Below are 22994 nucleotides of genomic sequence, written 5' to 3' on the forward strand. Positions count from 1 at the left end.
ATTCACAATCATCTACCACCGACTTTTACTTCTGAATTTGGAGATTTTGACCCTTCCGTTCTTGACTTTTTCTTTCTTGTAGAAATAAACTTCTTTAGAAATCCGATTGAATTCTTTTACTGATTCAATGAACCACCTAAGTTGAAAGATCGATAATGACATAAAAAAATTAACTTCAGCGTCTTCTATGTGAAAAGCTTCGTCTGCATGCCAAATGCAGAAAAATAAATTGTCAATTTTGCAGCTTTTTACTTCCATCTCTGTAATTTAAGAATGGCTGCCAGGTGGGCCAAACCTTCTTTAGAAAGACGAGGAGGATTGTCTGGATGAAATTTGACGTACAGCAGTGTCTACAGGGAGAGGAGAAGGGGCCGGTGATACGTTGACAGGAAGGAGGAGGAGAGAGGAGAGAGAGAACTTACCTGGATGCTTTTGATTACTTGAGGGTTATGATGGAACACCACCTTTTGGTATGAATTTCCTCTTCTATTTAGATTCTGATAAGGGGTACATTCTGGAATTGAGTGACTCAATTCCTTTCTCTCTCTACTGCCTTTCTCTCTTTCAAGAAATTACAGTAAATCTTCTTACAAAATTCTCATATCCTTCCTCCTGAATTCTATTAGTATTTATACTAATCTTGCCAGCCTCTAACTAACTCACATGTGAGTGTTATTACAACTAATATAACAAACTAATATAACAAACTAATGTAACAAACTCCAGCTGGTATAACTAACTTTTCCTTCTGCTGTAAACAAATCTAATTGGGGGTCTATCAGGTTACTTATCATTTGGTATCAGATTTTCACTTCTTTTCATTCACCTACTATCGTAGGACAAGTCCTTGGTTAAACACTATGGATTACTGGTTTGCTCAAGGACATTAGAAATGAAGAAGCAAAATAAATAGCATAATCACATAGGAATAAAATATTACTGAGGTCAAACAAGAATAAGAAAAAAGAGACCTGCAAAGCTTTCTTTTTATTTTTTATTTTTTATAAAAAGAGATCTGTTGAAAACCAGAAACGGAAGAAACAGAGCAAAATCTTACACTGAAAACAAGTATATAACTAGACTCGACGACAAAAACCCTAAACATCATCATGCTTACTTCATATATTTCATAAAACCTGGATATATTGAAATATAAACGATAATGAAAATACAAGATAAACCAAGTGTTTGAGGTATTTGGACCCTCCCAATCTCGAGATAACTCTTAAGCCTAATTTACTCACCCAATATTGTCCATCTTTCCTATTCCCAACTACCTGTTGATTACACTGCATTTATAATCAACTTCCCCATCAAATTATTTAACTAATTATTAATATACCCTCAATTCTCCAAGGCCATCTATTAAAATTCTCTCCACGACTGACAAAACCCCATGTCATAATCTCAAAAAAAAAAAAAAAAAAAAAAAAAAGAAAAAAAAAAAAAAGGGAAGAAGAAAGAAAAAAGAAAGATAGCCATTTAAGTAACTTAAGCTGAAATTTCTTAGCAAACTATTAGCAAAAAAACAAACGATCTAAAGTGCAGTAAGCATTGAAACTGGATACACACACGGAGTAATAGAGAAGTAGATAATTTAAAGAGTCAATCTCAAGTAAGAAGAACAAGACCATTAACATAGGATCCCCATTGTCAAGCTTAATCCAAAAGCTACACGAAGAATAAGCCAGAATTAAAAAAACTTATAGATATGTGTCAGCACACCTTGATTGGTAGGATTTGTTGAAGCTAGACATCAGATATTCGCTCATGGATAGTAGAGTTGGTCCAAGCGTTTCTCCTGCTGCTTCTATTGCATTGGACAATGCTTTTTCAGTATCAGGAAACTTATAAGCACTAGGTTTATATTTTTGAATCCAACCACCTTCAATATAATGTGCAACCTGTGCCATCAAATGCCAGAGAGAAGTATCAGTTTCACATGCAAAACCCATGAATGAAGTTTAGCCCAGAAGTATTTAATGCTGTTGAGCGAGATAACCTTATACACAGAGCAAAGAAAATAATAGGTTAGCATGATAACTGATAACCTGCTTGGAAATATGCCACTGCAGATCAAAAGGAATTGGACCACCACCACCACCACCAATTAATTCTGGATTAAATTCTGAAGTTGTCAAAGTCACCGACTGCTGGTCTGGATGTGGCTTGAGTTTAAGAAAGAGAAGACCAACAAACAAGAACAGAACAGGAATCAAAAGTTGGAATACAACTGTTCTGCGGTCTCTACGAGCAGTTATGGCCCTCTTAATAAATAATGCTTTTGTATGTTGCCAGAACTTTGATCTCCATAGCAAATCACACTCACAGCATCCTAAATTCAGAAAGTTAATAATACTGAAAACTGTTGAAAATATCAAACCACACGCTCTTTTTACTGCAAGAGCCAAGAAACCAGACTTTTCAGATTTCCAAAAATGCTGGGACCCAGAGATTTTGCTAGGCACGTGATGAACAGAAATATCTGTAACCACAGAACCCGTAAGGAGGGAGCTTTCTTTCTGCTCACAGGGTGCAACATCCAAATCACATCCAGCAACTCTTAGGAATACTTCCTCAAGAGTGGTAACAGATATACCGTAACTATCAATTCCAAGATGGTCTTTTTGAACATCAGTACTAGTCTCCAAAGAATAATTAATTGCAGAATTAGAAACTGATCTTCGCATGTAATTTTCAATTTCCCGAAACATGCTCTCAAATGAAGAAGAGGATGATATTGGAAGCTTAAAGGAGACCTCGGTCCCAACCTGAGAAGCACGGTAAACAATCATATAGGATGTAAAATTAAAAAGTATAAAGAAGGGTCAAGTTTGCTTTAAATGAAACTACGAACTTCACAAAAGAAGTCTGTGCCCATCAATTTTCCTTTTCACCTACCTATTTTGTCTGTGCATTCAACAAACTTTCAACACATGTTCTTTATGGCCAAGGCATAATATGCACTAAAATAATACACCAATCCTTGAAGTAAAGCATGCTCTCTGGAAGCAGGGTTGCTGAAACCTCAAGTACTTTTTTTTTCTTTTAAGAAAAAGGGAGAGAGAGGGAAAAAATACTTGGGAATAGAAAACTAATCAGTAAATAAGAATCAAGAAAGCACGCTCATAAGTTCACAAGTGAACTGCCAACACCTTATTTTGAACATTTTTCACTAGTGCTCTCGGTGAACAAGGAAAACAACGAATAGTTCTTGCATGAATCTTCCTTCTTCAAACGATGTCAACAAGAAGGGATGTTGTAGCATCTAAATACAAGAGCCGCTATATACAGCTCAAGTAAAAGATCTGATCAATCGCAAAAATCCTTAAAATGCTTTTTAAAAGATCATTACGAATAATTGGATAAAAAGCAATCAAAAAGCTGCGAATTGATTACCTCACTCACACAAACTGCTGATGGAATGTGGCGATAGATGATATCTGCAGCAACAGAGACAGTAGGTGCAGACTGAAAGACGTTGAGAATGAATGAGAGGCAAAGGTTACAAGTTAGGAAAACAATCATTAACTAACTTCAGAAAGAGAAGCAGAAGTTGGTGGAAACCTTCACCTTCACTAGAGTAAGAGTATAACCGACTCCATACTGATGCTTTAAGAAAAGAGAACTGTCAAAAAGAAAAAAATGAAAAAAAAGAAAAAAAGAAAAAGAGCAAAAAGAAATGAATAAATAAGAAGTGTAACATTTAAGGTTGTGTAAAATTTGTAGGTCAATAATTGATTCCAAGACCTTTGTAATTTATAGTTGAACCCAATGGTCGTATGATAAACACACTATTATATTAAGAAAAAGTGTAAGATAATTATAGATGAAGATTTGCAAATACGATGCTACTCATTACATATTTAACTCTGTTTCTACAGCTGAAACTTTAGTGGTTCATGATTTTATACCCTTGGACATTTAAAAGTGTTAAAATCATCAACTGACCCAAAAAACTTAAGCTTATGGGTGGAGGTAAATTAAATATTAGAACCCCCCTCGCTTGTGGAGAACTCATATGGGGCTCCTTTCCAGCCAAGTGTGAACACGAATAAAACATTATTGAGGAAAGAGAATGTGGATGGAAATTATTCTCTGCAAAGTAACCTTTCAGCTTACATCCATAACGGCATGAAAAAGAAATTTTAAAAAGAGGCTGTTGCAGTTCCTCTGTTAGTCTCCCCAAAGGACAGCTCAGCAGCAGTAACTAATCACTCAAGAACCCTTCCATCTTCCAGTTGTGAGCTCTTATCTTCTTTGGCCTCGGAATCCGATTCTTCCTTGCCATTTTCCAACCAATCAAACAGTAAAGTGAAAATAGCATTCCATTTGTCCAAGGATAATACAAGTAAGGTTGAAATACCTCAGAAGTTTCTGGCTAACATTTCCATGCATCAACAAAGGAAGAGAAACAAGAAGTGCATGATTTCTAAAATGTCTTGAAGAAGTTCTTATTTGTTTAAGCCTTTTCGGAAACACTTCGCCAGGAAAAGGACTTCTTTCAACAATTCCTGGACAAAAATCACAAACCCCGACTTGCTTGAGGCGAGTTGTGTCAAGATCCAAGTTCCTGGACTAGAACAAAATAGGTCAACTTCTTTACCTTTATTGAATAAACTCATCTTCCATTCCGAGTGTAATTCTCACGAGTCTTACAATTCTTCTGTGCGAGGAATACATTGCATTTTTCAGACAGCTTCTCAGTTCTCATAAAGCTCCAAAAGACTTCGATGAAGAGTCATTGGTGTTATAACATATATTTATATTATATGTGTCCTTTATTGTAATTGTACGTATTGTCTAGGTTCTCTCTATATATATATAACTTTATTCTCTCTCTCTCTATATATATATACTTTTTTCTCCAATTCCCTTTACTCCATTGGAAAAGAAAGACATACCTCAAAATTTGCATTCCATATTGGAAGCCTGTGAAATTTCCTTAGCTTAATCCAAAGGAAAATAGGTCATTCAATGGATATCCTTCAGGGCTGAAAAATGAAGATTAGCTATTGAATTACTTGAGGCTTGGACAAAAATCAATGTGGCTGATTCTTAAAAGATTTCTAAAGAAATTAAGCCGGACATTGTACTAATTCAATAAACTAGAAGAGATAGCTTCGATAAACCATTCATAAAAAGCATCTAGTGCTCAAAATTTGTTGGCTGGACTTTTGTTGGAAGCTTTAAGAAGTGTCAGGGGCATTCTTACTAGGTGGATTGAAGGTTTTTTCAGAGACTGACATTGCTAAAGCATATTTCTCTTTGACATTTAAGTATTTGAATATTTGCAAAAAGCAATGCAAAGGATCCAAAGCTTAAGAATATTTAGCATTTTCCCAAAGGCTGGAGTAATGCATTGAAGGCAGTGCTGACAATATTTTGTGGATTGGAAGATTGTGTGAGGATTCTCACTTCTTTCTTATATTCTTTTACTAACTCAAGGGCAAAAACAGAGGCAGCACTCTGTGTTTATATATTTATATTGCCAAAAACAGTAGATACAAGATATATGATAGAAATAACTAGGAAATAAAACAAGGAAAACAGTAAAGAACCAACCAACCTATTCTCCTAGGCTAAGGTAGGGTTCCCCAGCCGCCAATCTCTCTTCCTTCTCAAAACATTCTTCATAAATCTCTCATACCTAGAATGCTACCCTCCCCTTGCTATTTATAAGACATTTGGCCGAATAGGACAAACAATATGATCCTGTAGGGCCCACTTGCTGCTCCACTAACCCACTATTTCATTTCCATTCTCTCTTTCCTCCTTGCTGTCATGTAACTTTCCTTTCTTACCCCTCCTCTTATACACATTAATAATAGGAGGTCTTACAATACCCCGGGGTTCCAAAATCACCTTGTCCTCAAGGTGGAATGAAGGAAACTGTTGATTCATTGAGTAAACTGATTCCCAGGTGGCTTCACTGTCTGGCAGTCCTTTCCATTTCACCAGCCATTCATTGGCTCCCAATTCAGGACTCCAACGTATGCCTAAGACTGTCTCCGGCCAAAGTTGTAATTCGAACTCTGCTGTGAGCTGTGGTTGTTGGATTTGGACGTTGTGTTGGTTGCCTAGTTTCAGTTTGAGCTGTGATATGTGGAAAACATTATGAATTGATGCTTCGGGTGGTAAATCAAGTCGGTATGCCACTTCTCCTATGGTCTCAGTGATGCGATATGGGCCATAATATTTAGGAGCTAGCTTTTCTGCTCTTTTTCTTGCTAAGGAGCGCTGCCGGTAGGGTCTTAACTTCAGATAGACTTCATCTCCTACTTTAAACTTAAGTTCTCTCCTCTTTGAGTCCGCAAACTTCTTCATTCTGTTTTGAGCGATCGTGAGGTTTTCCTTGAGCGCACTAATAGCCAAATCTCTTTCTTTCAGCAATGTTTCAACTTCATCATTAGGTGTCTTCTTATCTCCATAGGATATCAGGGGTGGTGGGGGTCTACCATACACAGTCTGAAAAGGAGTTGTGCGTGTTGACGAATGGAATGTGGTGTTGTACCATAACTCTGCCCATGGAATGAACCGATGCCATTTGTTTGGTTGCTCATTACAAAAGCACCTTAAGTAGGTTTCTAAACACTGATTGACCCGTTCTGTTTGGCCATCCGTTTGAGGATGAAAGGCAGTGCTTCGTTTAAGGATGGTATCCATGGCATAAAATAGTTCTTTCCAAAAATTGCTTACAAATATTTTGTCCCTATCTGATATAATTGACTTAGGGATGCCGTGTCTTCGAACTATCTTATCAATGAATTCCATGGCAACTTGCTTTGCTGAAAACTGATGCTTCATGGTGACAAAGTAAGCATATTTACTCAGCCGGTCTACAACCACCATAATCACGTTCATACCACCTGCTTTAGGCAATCCTTCGATGAAGTCCATAGTCCAATCTTCCAATATGCGGTCGGGTATGGGTAATGGTTGTAGAACCCCTGCCGGTTTGGTTGCTTCACTCTTATTTCTTTGGCAGATTTCACACTGTTCAACATACTTCTTGATGTCTTCTTTCATACCTTTCCAAAACAGCTCACCACTCATTCGCTTGTAAGTCCTCAAAAATCCTGAATGGCCCCCCAAAATCGAATCATGGAAGGTGTGTAAGAGGCTGGGTATAATTGAAGACGATTTAGACAGCACCACCCTTCCTTTATACATTAGCGTGCCATTTGTTAAAGAGTATTTTCCCTCCAATGTTGGGTTATTCTGCAACTGTTGGATTAGGAGTTGAAGTTCTTCATCTTTCTCGACTTCCTTTGTAACTACTTCCATGTCTACAATCCCTGTTGTTGACAACGCCTTCAATTCGATTGAATGATCCATCCTTGAAAGTGCATCTGCTGCCTTATTTTGAAGTCCCGGTTGGTACAAAATTTCAAAGTCATATCCCAATAACTTGGTTAACCACTTTTGGAATTGTGGTTGTACCTCTCTCTGCTCCAATAAAAACTTTAGAGCTTTTTGGTCTGACATAATGGTGAATCTCCTTCCTAAAAGATAATGCCGCCACTTTTGCACGGATAATACTACAGCCATCAATTCTCTCTCGTATATGGACTTGGCTTGAGCCCTTGTAGACAATTTCTGACTGAAGAATGCTATGGGATGGCTGTTCTGGGATAGTACTGCTCCCAATCCACTGCCTGAGGCATCAGTTTCTATCATAAAGGGTAAAGACCAATCGGGTAATGCCAGTACTGGTATGGTAGACATTGCCGATTTCAGACTTTCAAATGCAAGGGTGGCATTATCATCCCATTTGAAAGCGTTCTTCTGCAGTAGTTTAGTCAGGGGTGCTGCAATCTCACCATAACTTTTGACAAAACGCCTATAGTAGCCCGTCAGCCCCAAAAAACCCCTTAAACCTGTCACATCTTTGGGTTTTGGCCACTGTAGCATACATTTAACTTTATCCTGATCTGCCTCTACTCCATGTTTTGAAATAACATGGCCTAAGTAATGTATTTGTGAGTGAGCGAAAACGCATTTCTTGCGATTAGCATACAACTGGTTGTCTCTTAGTGTTGCAAACACCATTCCTAAGTGTTTCTCATGTTCTGTTATGTCCGAACTATAGACTAGTATATCATCAAAGAAAACCAAAACACAACGTCGGAGAAAAGGCTTAAATACCTGATTCATTAGGGATTGAAAAGTGGCAGGTGCGTTGGTTAGACCAAATGGCATCACCACGAATTCGTAATGGCCTTCATGCGTCCTAAACGCAGTCTTCTCGATATCTTCTTCTTTCATTCGTATTTGATGGTAACCTGACTTTAAATCTAATTTGGAAAACACCGTGGCCCCATGTAACTCATCCAAGAGTTCTTCAATAACCGGAATGGGAACTTATCAGCTATTGTAATCTTATTTAGCTTCCTGTAATCGACGCAAAACCTCCAGCCCCCATCTTTTTTCTTGACTAATAGCACTGGACTTGAGAAAGGGCTGTGACTTGGTCTAATGATTCCGGTCTGCAGCATTTCAATGACTAGCTTTTCTATCTCTTCTTTTTGTTGATGGCCGTACTTATAAGGTCGGACATTGATTGGCTTCTGCCCCGGTAGAGTGAGTATGCGGTGATCGATGATTCTCTTGGGTGGTAGAGTGGTCGGACTGTTAAACACATCAGAGTATTGATGGAGTAAGAACTGAATCATTGGTAATCCCTCTTCATCTCCTGTTTGGCTCGTGTTTTTGCTATCAGCATCCTCATTTTCGATCTCATATCTTTGCCAATCAAGCAAAAAAACTTGATCTTCCGCTTCCCATGTTTTCTCTAAGGTCTTGAGTGAACATTCTGCCCTTATCAAAGCCGGGTCTCCTTTTAAAACCACCTTATTCCCTTCTTTCCAAAAGACCATTGTCAACGATGGCCAATGAATCTTCATGGTGCCTGTTGTATCCAACCATTGCATTCCCAGCACCACGTCTATTGTCCCCAATCCCACCACCAACAGATCAGTTACTACTCTTAGCCCTTCAAGCTGGATTTCCACTTTGCTACAAATGCCCTCTCCTTTACAACTTGTGCCATTGCCAATAGTAATCCCAAACTGAGTGTTTCTATTGATGGGGATTTTCCTTTCCTTGACTAGCTCATGATGAATGAAATTGTGGGTTGCCCCACTGTCAATCAATACAACAACCTCTTTTCCTTTGACTATTCCTCTCAGCTTCATAGTTCCCTTAGTTGTCAAACTGGTGATGGCCCGGTATTCGATCATAGTTTCTTCTGGCTCTTCCAACTGATTGATCTCTACTGGTCCTGTGTTTGGTGCCTCTGAACCTTCCCCTTCCTCGGTGCTTTCTTCTTCATTCAAGATAAAGAGCATGAGCTCCCTTTTTTCTTTGATTTTGCATCGATGTCCATGAGAATATTTCTCATTACACCTAAAACAGAGTCCCTTGTCTAAACGTGCTCTAAATTCGGCATCAGACAGTCTTTTAACGGGGGGCTCTCCTTTTTGATAACTTCCCTTGAGGGGTATAGTTATTTGCTTCATTTGGAACTCATTTTTCCTCATCATCCCTTTATCGTTGTTCCCTTGCACCTTATTACCAACTGATTCGCTTCTTTTTGGTTCGATAATACCCATCTCTGCTTGTGCCAATTTGAGTGCTAAGTTACGGTCATTCACCAACTGGGCTGCCATCATACAATCTTCTAGTGTTTGAGGGTGTCGACTCATCACTTCAGCTTGAAGCGCAGGTTCTAAGCCAGTTAAGAAGGCATCACGGAGCACGCTTTCAGCCATGTGTGGGAGAGGTGCCGAGTAGTTCACGAACTTCTTAACATAATCACTGTAGGAGCCTTCTTGTTGAATGCGTATTAGCCTAGCCCCCAAGCTTTTCTGTCCAGTATCCCTGAAGAATTCAAACATTCTGGTCTTCAGATCTTCCCACGATTCCACCTTTCTCCTATTGTGGCTCCACCTGTACCAGTCCACTTCATCTTGTCCAAAGCTCACCACTGCCACCTTGACCTTTTCTGCTTCTGGTAAGTTGTTGATCTCAAAAAAATGCTCTGCCCGGTAAACCCAGGATTTTGGATTTTCTCCCAGAAACATGGGCATTTCCAGCTTCTTATATTTGCTTCGATCGATCTGGTGGGTATGTATTTCTCCAGTTACATCTGTCTCTTCCATTTTTCCTTTCATTTTCATAATGGACCCGTCGGATATGCCAGATTCTTCTTTTTTCTTATAAGACTGGTCCCTCAACTCATCGGCCAATCTGTCCATACTCTTCTTCATCTCCAGCATCATTTCCTTGAGGCTCAACACCTCTTTTTCCGTTCCCTCCAGCCTTTCTTCCATTTGTCGTTGTGCCATCAGTCTTGTAATCACTCCCAGTTTGACAAGGCTCTGATACCAATTGTGAGGATTCTCACTTCTTTCTTATATTCTTTTACTAACTCAAGGGCAAAAACAGAGGCAGCACTCTGTGTTTATATATTTATATTGCCAAAAACAGTAGATACAAGATATATGATAGAAATAACTAGGAAATAAAACAAGGAAAACAGTAAAGAACCAACCAACCTATTCTCCTAGGCTAAGGTAGGGTTCCCCAGCCGCCAATCTCTCTTCCTTCTCAAAACATTCTTCATAAATCTCTCATACCTAGAATGCTACCCTCCCCTTGCTATTTATAAGACATTTGGCCGAATAGGACAAACAATATGATCCTGTAGGGCCCACTTGCTGCTCCACTAACCCACTATTTCATTTCCATTCTCTCTTTCCTCCTTGCTGTCATGTAACTTTCCTTTCTTACCCCTCCTCTTATACACATTAATAATAGGAGGTCTTACAGATTGCTTCGAGTTCCTCAGGGCATTGGATTGCATTAGCACAATAGTTTGAGAAGCTTCTTGGCTTTCCCTTTCCCCTTTCATCTTGAAGATTTGGATGGGCAAGCTTTTAGATTCGAGTGGGCTATTTTGAGAGAGTTTAAGTTTTGCTTTGTATTTAACATTTTATGGATGTATTGTCTTCTAGTGGCTTTGATTAGCTCGTTATTTTCTGTTTCAGTTCATTTTCAGGTTTCCATCATATATAACCCAAGTATAGTCTTTGTTCAAGTTTTAGCTTGTATTTTCCTCCGTTCTTTTTGCTCTTAGTATAATACTCTTGTATTTTAACCTTTAGTCTCATTATCATTAATAAAGAGACTCGTTTTCGTTCAAAAAAAAAAGAGCAAAATAAGAAAAATACAATAGCATCAAAACAAACTAAACAAAGATAAACTCGGGCAATAAAAATGTGAAAACGACCTACAAACAATCAAAAAGGATGATTTTTGTTTTTCAGTTAACTCTTTTTTACTAATTTCCAAATTTACTTTAAAGCATTAGTCTTTTTTTCATTTTCTGGATGAAAAGTCAGTATCCTTCTCAGAAAAACCAAATTATTGATTTTACTCTTCTTTCCTTTCTTGCATTGGTTTTTTAATATTAATGATTAGAAACTATAAATCTTTCGGGATTTTTTTTAAAAAAATAAAGGAGACAAGCTTCCTTATTAATATAGAACTCAAAAAACAAGAGAATTATACACGGAGAACAACAAAGAAGCCAAACAAGTAGAGAGAGAGGATCAGGAGGCGCTTTCAAAAATCTTAACTAGATTGACAGCCCCTAGTGCCATCATCATATCCCAGATGCAAAAATTCCAAGAGAAGATATAGAAACCAAATAGTCCAGCGACATACAGCCGCATGAAAACAAACCCAAAACCAAAGTAAAAAGAGGAGTACATGTAAAGTGTAATGTCAATGTCAACATGCTTTCAATCCTGATGTATTTAAATCTTTGTCAAAATAACTATGGAGTCGTCAAGGCAGTATGGTTGCCTTCCTTCACAGGTTTTTTCTTAGTTTTGTTTGGACATGCAGAGGACGTCAAGGGGGTGTCAACCTAGTTGAGATATCTAGGTACATCTGCTGATCAGAAATTTCTTTTTTTGCTCACTGTATAAACCTCTTGTACTAATGAGCTTTAGTCTCACTTATTAGAGATTTGTTTCCCTTAAAAAAAAAAAAAAAAAAAAAAAAAAAAAAAAAGAAAAACCTATGGAGTTGTCATCTTTCAAGAGGCTATACCTTCCACAACATTTTAGAGATCCGTTAGCCATAATGGCTATCCGATCTCCCAGTTCATCAGCTTCATCCATCGAGTGTGTTGTTAGCAATATGATCCTACCTTTTTTTATCTTTTTAATTAATTGCCATGTCAAGCGCATAGAATATGGATCCATTCCACTTGTAGGCTCATCAAGCACGATAACCTGCAACATTAAAATATTAGACATGTAGGAATGATTGAGAACATACTGTAGCTTAATTTAACACCTTGCTGTCCCCTATCAACGCAATTCCTAGGGATAGTTTCCGCTTCATGCCACCAGAAAGAGCATTGACAGGAGTGTTAATTTTATCAGCCAGGCCAACCTGCCCACAAGGATAGAAATACAGTTCAACTCTCAAGCCGATCCCGATGAACCAAGAAATACAGAGGTAATAATAATAATACTAATACTAAAAGGCTTATTATTTTCTCATAGTAGAAGTAGGAAAATTGTAAAGTTTTGACTATTCATACAAAAGATCAGGGCTGGGGTAGTATTCATTCTCATTCTATTAAAAAAACCATAATGTTCTGGGACTGAAAACCCGAGTAACGAGGAAATAAAGAATCGCTTTATTGCAACATCTTCAAAATATTACTCACATCATGACGATGTACTTGAAGAATCTTGTTTAAGACTGTTGCTTCGTATGGAAAAGCAGGGGAAAATAGCAATTTTTTGTCAAAAAAAGTTCCTCAAAGGAAGCGACTATTCAGCAACACTTCTTAGAACTTTTCAACTACTCCAACTTAATGGGCAACTTGACATTAATTCCCTCGCTTGATGTTAATGTATATATTCTTTCCTATGTTTTTAAATATTTCATTTATCAAGGATTCTGAAATTTTAGTATTTCTCCGTTGGTGACCAAAACTAAGTTCTACAACATGCAAATAGTCCATTCTTCTCATAGTGCTTATAAATTATTATGAAAATGGAAGTAGAACACTCTTGTCTTAACAATCTAAGAAAAAGGGAAAAAGAAATGTTACCATATTTTTTACGCCAACTCTTAGAAGTATACAAGGTCACACAAGGTCAGCATGTAATGATAAAATTGATTTTATTGACCATGAATAGCTTTAGAAAGTATTGAAAAAATTTATGCTATGAAGTATGATACGAAAAATAATAGCAAAAATTATACATCAAATCACGCACAAAATTTCCATGGTCATTTCCATCAAAGGATGTAAAGGTAGAGAATACGTATGCCATTCCAATAGAAGCATGTTCAAGCAACACCTAAAAGTTCTTACTTCATTAACCATATCAACGACAGTCCTTTCCAAAAAATCTTCTTTTACTCCTTTCAATGTGGCAAATATTTCCAAATGTTCTCGTACCTGGACGAAGTAATGAAATCAGATTCATCCAATAAAAAAAATAATACCAACCATTAAACTATGTCACGAGAATGAGATGAGACAGCTAAAATGTAGAACCATGGATATAATGATGCAGTAGGATTAGGGTCAGATGGTGTGAAGAATTCTCTCAAAGAATCAATCAAAATGTTATTATAAATCAAAAGTTATGAATACAAAAAGAGCCAATTGTCTATTGACAAATTAATCAAAACCTTAATTAATGAAGAAAACTAATCCTAAACCTAATAAGCAAAAGAACTAATCCTAATCCTAACAAAGCAAGAAAACTAATTCTAACCCTAATCTTAACTAATCAAGGATTTGACCAAGATAACCCAATTTACCCTAATCCTAATATGTTCTGGCCCTACTTTGCAGTTGTTCTTGCTTCGACCCCTCATCCGGTACAGTTCTCAACATTACGAGTGAGCGCTGATAATTAAGATAATGAATAGAGATGAATACATCATAAACTCGGTCTTAGGCTACCTTTACTGGGCCAAACAGAGACTTTTGTTGAATTACCTTGAAGAATGAATGGAAGAGAAAGAGATGAAAGAAGCCTTTTCATCCGTTTCACCCTTTGTCCTCTCCCTGTAAAAGAGAGGAATACACTTGGGAGCTTCTTTGTGCAAGTATATCTTAGTTCGCGGTTTTGGTGGCATCTGTGATAGCAAGATCGGAAACTTCTCTATGATCTTCCTCAAGTCGAGTTTGTACGAGCTGATATTCTCAGCTCTTCGAGAATATACTATGTAGTGGGTTACGGACTTCTTCATCCTTATTTCTTTCATCTTACTTGTTCCGAATTAATGAATAAATAAGAGTTGTTCAAGCAAGGGAAACTGGCCGCCCAAAGACCCTTGAGTGTCGAGTTGACAATTTCAACATCCTCTTTGGTAGAAACCTTAGCTTCCATTTCAGACCTGCCTTAGAACCAATGTTCGCCCTTCTTTCAGGTGCCCTCTTACCTTTGTTACCCTTCTTTATTCAATAATCAGCTTTGTGGAATAATGGACTCGTTCTTCCTCAGTCAGTGCCCTCCAACCCTTTAGCCCATGAAAAGTAGAACTCGATCTCTAGGTCCCTGTATTCTCGGTCAACTTTCTTCGCCCTTGGCACTCTATTAGTAGCTTTTCTCGTCTTCGCCGCCAAGGGAGCTTCTTCCTTTTCTTTACTTACAGTCAATACTAATAGCATTTTCGTCAAATAAAAGGTAAAAACAAGAAAGCCTAGAGTCAGAAAACAGTCTTCGATAGTAAGAAGGAGCATTTCCACCATACAGAAATCTTCTAGTTACGTCGGTTAGTAATATATAATTAAATTTGCCTTTAACCACAAACTTAAGCTTTTGAGTGAATTGGTGGTTTAATATAGTATCAGAGCAGGTGGCCTAGAAGATCATGTGTTCAAGTCACTGCATTGTCGTTTCCTTCCCAATTAAAATTGATTTCCACTTGTTGGGCCTTTCAAATATTTCAACCCACAAGTGAGGGAGAGTGTTAGTAATATAATTAAATTTGCGTTCAACCACAAGCTTAAGTTTTTGGGTGAAGTGGTGGTTTAATAACGTCATTATGCAAGCATCTCTTCTCATCCTCTCCTATGGATGAGGAAGTCTACTCAGCTTTATAAAAATCTAAAAACCTTAAACATGTCGATAAACTTATATGGATCGTGCTAAAGTGTACCTTATTATTGAAACAAAAACAAAAATTTAATTCTTCAATATGATGAAAAGGGACTATTGTCCCAAGGTAAATAAAAGAAAACTATAGGAGTCAAACACAACAAATGCAAAACATAGGTTAAAAAGAAAATCTTTCACCAAGAAGCACACAAAAAACCTTAGAATTGTACTCTGAATTAAAGGAGGAAGCTCCCATTGCATTTAATTTCTTTGTTAGCTTGTGCTCTTTGTTTATCAATTTTTGATTATCTGCATTGAATTTCATTTATATTATAATAATATTAGACGTATATTATGAGTATATTCATCATTAATGTTGTAAACTCTTTTTCCTTATTGGTAGGTTTTTTTTTATTTATATACAATTTTGTATTTAATGTTGTTTTGAAAATATTGAAAATATTAGTTTTAGAAGATTGTGTGCATAATAAGTAAAGCTGGGTCGAGAGGGATTTAACAATGGAAGCTCATTGATGTTATCTTTCCATCTACCACCATTAGAGTTCTTTTTTCTTTTATTGTTTATATGAGATATAAATGTTGGAATTTCTATATTTGTATATACTTATTATTGTTTTTTTTATAAAAAACATGTATATTCATATAACAAAAGAGAACAACCTAAGGCCAAGGAACAAGAGGACCTTCCCCAAAAGAAACTAGATAATGATGGTCTTCCAATCGTTGAAAATCATAGGAAGGCTATAATTACTGTATTTTACTTATTATGGTTCAGATACTTATTTTTTATGCTGATTATTTCCTTTTTTGTATTATATTTTATTGTATTGGTTGTATTATATTTGCCAAATTTATTTTTTCCTTCATTGTAATGGGTATTTAAGAAAACCCTTCTCTCCTTATGACATACAAGCTTCTTTATTATTAATAAACTCAAAGTACAAGAGAGTTATACAATGAGAATAATAGAGAAGCATAGAAATGGGGGAGATAGAGGATCAATAGGTGCATCCGAACATCTCAACTAGGTTGACACCCCCTTAGCACCCTCATCATATCCAAAATACAAGAACAATACTAAGGTCATGATATGACCAAGATAACAATATAAGCTACCTATGGTAAACAGAAACAAAGTTGAAAAGTAATAACTCAACAGTAGAAATACATATTAAAGCCCGTCCAAACTACAAAAGCACAAACTCTGAACTAGCAAACAAGGAAAGCTGTGTTGAATCTCTTAAGATGAAGGCAGTCCAGTTAAGGCAAAAATCCTGTACGGAGTAATCTTTGAATTTTGCATTTGAAGAGCACCAAGCTGTAGCATTTCTTTTAGAAGTGTCTACAATGTCAACCTAAACCCTTTTTTTATCATGCAAGATGCGTTGGTTGCGTTCAAACAAAATCTTAGTAGAAGCGCTTTTATCAAGTTAACCCAAATTAGAAAAGGTTTTTTCGATAAATAGGGCCCCTCAATAATTGGAACACATCGATACTTAGCAAACCATCAAAGACCCAAGCTGTTTTGAGCATAGAAAATATGCTAAACCAACATTTAGATGAGAAGGGACTGAAAATGAACAAGTGTATTAGGAGCACGTAGTCTCTCAAGCAAAGGGGGCACACTGATGGCAACAAACTCATATTAGGAAGCTTCCTTTGCATAGTCTCAAAACAGTGGCCATAATCCAAACCAGGACATTTATTCTCTTTGGACCGCTGGTTTTCCAAAGTGCTTTAAAGCAATCTTTTTTCAAAGGAGAAGAGGGAGAGAGGTGCTTCGAAAGGGACTTAACTGAAAAATGGCCCGAGAATTCTAATGACCAAACTCTCCTATCATCCAAATCTATTAGACCTTTCAAAGATATGAGTGTGTTAATAGCCTTCAGAAATCTTTGATTTCTTCATCTTTTAGCAATCTACGAAAGACCAATGACCAAGGATTAGAGACATAATCCCAATGGGCAGCAACTGAATCATTGGGCTACTCAACTAATCTGAACAGATTTGGAAACTGAGATTTCAAAAGGGAGGTCACCAACCCACGAATCTATCCAGAAAGCTACGCCTTTCGTTCCCTGTTTCGAAAGCTGCCAACTCATCCACCTTTTCCCATTCTCTAGAGATACTGATCCAGGTTGTTTCCTGATTAGTTTAGAGTCTACCAATCAAAACTTTGGCACCCATGGATACTTTTAATTACTTGCCGCCACAACGTAGAATCTTCTTTCAAAAACCTCTAGCCCCATTTAGCAAGGAGGGCCTTGTTTTTACTTTTTAAGCCGCCCAAACCTAGCCCCCCATCTAATTGACAAGGCTTGACCTTTTTCCAGGAAGCCAAATGATTGATCTTGCTAACCGAATTCCTCTCCCAAAAGAATTTTTTAATTAGCTTTTCAAAATCAGAAATTACCTTTTCTAGAATGGCAAAGATGGACCGGTAGTAAGTTGGGAGGCTAGCTATACTGAGTTGCAAAGAATTTGTCTTCCACCTCTCGAAATATTGAACCTTTTCCATTTATCCAATATTTTGTAATCTCTGTCTACAACTGGCTACCAATTTCTACCTAGGATATCCTCCCAATGGAAGACCCAAGTACAAAAATGGAAGCTTTTCCGTTTTACAACCCAATTTTCCAACCATGCAAGAAAGCTCATCAAACCCCAAATTTATTCCACTTAATGCTGATTTTTCCCATTTCACTTTCAGACCCGAGCACCATTCAAACAGATTAATGGTCTCCTTGAGCTTAAGTAGCATGCTTTCATCATCTTTACAGAACAAAATGGTATCATTGGTGTACTGAAGTATGGGGATGTGTATCTTGTCTTTTCCCACCAAAAAAAACCCTCAAAATGACCATTCAAATGCAGCTTATTTATTACTCCTACTAGTACTTCACTGACTAGCAGAGGGGGAAGAGGATCACCTTGACGAATTTCCCTTGAAGTCACTATCCTTCCTCTTGGTTTACTGTCGATGAAAATGGAGGACTTGATATTTTTTATACAAGCCATAATCCAAGAAATCCATTTTGGGCTAAACTTCTTACGGTGCAAAACCTTTTCAAGGAAGCCCCAATCAACCCTATCAAAGGCTTTTTCAAGGTATAGTTTCAAAATACACCCATTTTTCTTTTTGGCACGATGATCTTCTACGGCTTCATTTGCTATAAGAATGAGGTCTAAAATTTGTCTACCTTCAATGAAAGCGCTTTGAAAAGGGCTGACTATTGAATCCATAACCCCTTTGAGCCTATTTGCTAGAACCTTGGCAACCACCTTGTAGGTGATGGTTGTGAAACTAATGGGTCCGAATTAAGCAAATGAAGTTCTCTTGAATGCAAACATTAAGCTTTCCATTTATGTGGCAGTCATCAAACAATCTCTTGAAACTTTCTTTAAGATTTTGCCAATGTTTCACTAGAAATTCTATGGTAAAGCCATCCAGTCCAGGAGCTTTAATTGCCTTGAAAACCTCCACCTCTGAGAAGCTATTGACTAGTGATAAATTTTGAGAAATAGAGACAAAAGACCAATCTGCCATAAAAGGAAGATATCTGACTCCTAAAATTCTTTTATAAAGACCTTCACAGAACCCCAATATAACCCTTTCAATGTCACGACAAGACTTCGTTATCACCCCTTGCTCATCCACCAATTCTATGATTAGGTTTTTCCTCTTTTTGCATTAAGGAATCTGTGAAAAAAGCCTTTATATTCATCTCCTATAGTAAGCCAGTTTAGTTTACTTTTCTGTATAAAGTTTCTTTCTTCAGTTCTGTAAATACATAGCAATTCTATTTGGATGGCTGATATGTGAGTCAATTCCACTTCATTCAGACAAACTCTTTTTGCAAGCCCATCGCTGATTTCTCTGCAAGCCCATCACTAATTTCTCTCTCCAAAGCCTTTCCTCTTTCTGCTTTAGATCAATCAAATGAAAAGCATGTCAATTTTTAAAAGCAAGTTAAACTTTACGAAGCTGCTCATGAAGAATGAAACCAGCCCACCCAATGCCTGGGGCACTTTTCAAGACTTCCTCAATGACTATGTTGCACTCTTTTATCAACAACCAACTATTGCAAAATCTGAACAAGGACGGCCCCCATAATACTGCACCTGCCTCTAACAATAAAGGGAAGTGATCGGAGAAGATCCTTGCTTTATGGGTCACTCTTGAGTTCTCAAATTCATCATCCAATTTACTGTTGATAAAAAATTTGTCCAGCAAAGATCTTGCAACAGTGCCACCATTTTGAAGGGGAATTTCCATTAAATTGGCAAAATCTATAAAGTTATTGAAATGTCTCATCCCTCTTGGGATTTTGCCAACTGGAAACCTCTCATATGCCCATAGGGTGATATTAAAGTATCCTCCCAAACACCAAGCCTCTTCTCCGTATACTGTGATGGTTTGTAATTCTGGCCAAACAAGTTTCCTTTCTCTATAACCACACGGACCATAAACATTGGTAACCCAACAACTCTTCTTGCACAAAGTTACAAATTTTATTGAGGGAATATCGCCCTCTTATGGTTTCCATGACTGTGATTTTACTTTTATCCCATAAAGTAAGAATGCATTCCGGATGCACAAAATGAATCAACTAATTCCCAGCCTTATATCCATAAAGCTCCAAATTGTTTTAATCAAATTTAATTATAGAATTTCCATTTTTGATTCTTGAATCAATACCACGTTCGGGTGATGATTTTTTATAAACTTCTTAAGAGCATAACGTTTGGATGGGTCTTTTAGACCTCTTGTTTTCCAAAAAATGATCTTCATGGGTGAAAATTTTGAACATATGAATTACACAAACTTACTTAAACAAACACAACTTCACAGTCGTTAATAATGGGCAACAATTCCTCTGGCATTTCTGCTAATTTGATCGGGGAGAAGCAAGGGAAATTACTAAAATCACCACCTTCCACTTTGAAATGGGAAATCAGGTCCACTGCTTCAACTTCAACATTTGCATTTTCTTCTTGAATGTGAGTTAAACCCAGAGAATATTCACTGCTGACACTATAAGGGAAGATAATTTCTGTATTTGAGAGTTTCTGTACTGACTTAATAGAATGGCATGGAAGTCCTCATAATAAAGTGACTAGTGTTAGAATCAATAAAGCTTGAGTAATTAAAACAAACAGAAGCGAGGAGGGGAGAAACAGACTTGATATTATCTGAGACTAATTGAATTTTGAGGCACAAATTTTCAAGAGTTCTGGATTTTCTTATGATAAAGAGGCCTTGCTTGGCTGATTCTTTTTAAATTCTTTTTCCAGATCATTAAAGGAATATGTTGCAAGAGCTTCAGACTTTAGTAAAGCTGTCCAGGCATTATCCAAATAATGTGTGCGATGTGTGCTTTCTAATAAACTGTTACAATGGTACTTTTGGGGAAATTTTAATCTTCTTTCCTTTGCTTAATCTAATGATTTTTTGGGGTTCCTTCCGTGGTGGAAGAAGAGGCAGCACCAACTGTATGATCAATTTTATTGGAGGGAAATTTGAAAATCTGATGTGAGCTGGCAGGACTGGCCGAGTAATTTGAGGCAGAAGAGAACCTTGCATTACCTGACTCTTTATATTTCTGTTTTTTGATAAAAGTGGGGCCCACCAAGTTAAAGCTGTTTTGGGCTTGGTGAGATTAATTAAGTGTGACTGTTCATTTAACGGCTCCATTAATGCTGCGTCTACACACCTAAACATCTCCCTCTCCTTTTCTAGCCCCAACAACTAATTGAAAAAAATCTTCAAGGCTTCAAATGGGTTTCTTGCAATGATAGTGCTTTGAAGGTGGATTTAGGAACATTTTGGACGGGGGGAATCCTATAGGGTCTTCCTCTTCATCAAATAACGTTGTTTTGATACGTAAAAGATCTATGGGATTTTTAAAATCATCGACCACTAATTTTTTTTTATCAACTTCGGCGGATTCATTTGTTCAATATCCCTAAAGTGCAAAAAAGTATTACCTCGTCTCAGGTCTTTGATTTCTATTGTTGAAGGAATAAAGCCACATAGATTTCTTTTGACTTAAATTTTTTCTTCTCTATGATTTAAGAGATTGATAGTAAGGCAATGGATTCAAGCCCCCCAAAGTGATCTATGACCATGAAAGTTCTGCTACTCCAATAATCTAAAGGAAGATTATTGATTTTTAGCCAACCTCCAAGTCCTTTTGTCACAATTGGTCTGCTATGTTTAATTTTATCCCATTTTTCAAATTTGAGGTGGAAAGAACGCTTCGGTTGCCAACCCCCTTCTCCCCTTATGTGATCCTTGATTTGGCCTTGATCTAGACTAATTAGAGCATTTTCATCAAACAAAGGATTTAACATAACCTTAACTTGTAGTTCTGTCTCCAACGTTTTGCAAATTCTGCTCCAATCATCGAAAGCAAAAAGCTTAGTCACAATCCACAACTATTCGAAATTAGCAGAAACTACCTTCAAATTTTTGATGACCCAATGCTTCTGGATTTCTGCCTTTGGTTTGCTGTAATAGTGGGGAAGCCCCTCACAAGAACAAATAACGACGTAGGCTCTGCCACGTGGGGAGACCTTAAGTGGGCAAGCCTCCAAAGTGCAATGGAGGTCACACCAACTTAGGACATAGACCTTAGTGATCACCCATTGATCCCGTCCAGGTAAGTATAAGAAAAAACAGAGTACTTAAACTGTGAAAACTGATAAGAATGTCAATCTGACTTGGAAGAAAGGACTGGAACTTGTATTTGGGCACAACTAACTTCCAAGATGTCAAAGCTTGAAATATGGAAGTAACTTGGCCTTGGAAATTTTTTATTTTGAAAATTCCTTTGCTCTCTTTCTTCTAACAAAGTGCTCTAGGAACGCTTCAAGGAGGTGCAGGAAATATCTTTCTTCTGAATGTCTTTTGGATCTCGCTCTGGACACTGATCTGGCTGAAGAAGAAAGAGATGAAGGACCTGAGACTAAGGAAGAGGAGAAGCTTGAAAGTTTTCAAGAGGAGAAGATGGTGGGCACGAGAACGACAGAAGGAATAGGAGCTAAGGACTCTAAAGAAACAAGGGATATTGACCTGTTGCTGAAGGAATTTGGAACAACCACTGTGGGACCTTTGCTGAAGGATATATGACATGTTTGTTCCAAAGAATATACATAGGGATATTGACCTGTTGCTGAAGGAATTTGGAACAACCACTGTGGGACCTTTGCTGAAGGATATATGACATGTTTGTTCCAAAGAATATACATGAGGCTTTAGATGATCCGAATTGCAAATTAGCGATTATGGAAGAGATGAATACTTTAAAACAAAATGGAACTTGGGAAATAGTAGAGTTGCCTAGAAATAATAAACCAGTGGTTGTAAATGGGTGTTTACCATAAAATGTAATGTTAACGGTAGTGTTGAGTGATACAAGGCTAGACTAGTAGCTAAAGGATTCACTCAAACATACGGAATTGATTATCAAGAAACATTTTCTCTTGTTGCAAAAACTAACTTTATTAGAGCTCTTTTGTCTCTTGCCGTTAATTTAGATTGGTCACTTTACCACCTTGCCATTAATTTATTAGAGCTCTTTTGTCTCTTGCCGTTAATGTCATTCTGAATGGTGATCTCGTGGAAGAGGTCATTATGAGCTTGCCATCAAACTTTGAAAAGGAGCTTGGATTTAGTAAAATTTGCAAATAGAAGAAATCTTTTTATGGTCTTAGGCAAAAAAGGTAAGTTCTCCCCACTCTCTCCTCCCTCCTCCCCTCGACCTCTCCCTCTTCTCGGTACCCAAATTCTCCGGCAAATATCAAGACAAATTCATCAACAACAAA

At 37.3% G+C, this 22994-nt stretch overlaps 1 protein-coding gene and 1 pseudogene across 11 annotated transcripts in view; both read right to left on the reverse strand.

Moving 5' to 3' along the window:
- Window positions 1–22994, reverse strand: part of LOC103499508 (ABC transporter A family member 1) — a 77777-nt gene that overhangs the window by 26284 nt on the left and 28499 nt on the right. For all 11 annotated transcript variants that reach the window (XR_007822887.1, XR_539831.3, XM_008462526.3 and 8 more), the window contains 7 exons: window positions 13406–13492; window positions 12370–12468; window positions 12121–12305; window positions 3574–3628; window positions 3400–3471; window positions 2052–2771; window positions 1726–1904 (listed from right to left, as the gene is read on the reverse strand). Coding sequence is in view for 9 of the 11 variants with exons in the window: in XM_008462526.3 (XP_008460748.2) it covers window positions 1726–1904; window positions 2052–2771; window positions 3400–3471; window positions 3574–3628; window positions 12121–12305; window positions 12370–12468; window positions 13406–13492 (1397 nt within the window). In the remaining 2 variants the exon portion in view is untranslated. The remainder of the gene's footprint in view (window positions 1–1725; window positions 1905–2051; window positions 2772–3399; window positions 3472–3573; window positions 3629–12120; window positions 12306–12369; window positions 12469–13405; window positions 13493–22994) is intronic.
- On the reverse strand, window positions 21686–21837 carry LOC127150792 (U1 spliceosomal RNA; annotated as a pseudogene).

This window comes from Cucumis melo, chromosome 8 (genome assembly GCF_025177605.1).
Source record: "Cucumis melo cultivar AY chromosome 8, USDA_Cmelo_AY_1.0, whole genome shotgun sequence".
NCBI classification, from domain to species: Eukaryota; Viridiplantae; Streptophyta; class Magnoliopsida; order Cucurbitales; family Cucurbitaceae; genus Cucumis; species Cucumis melo.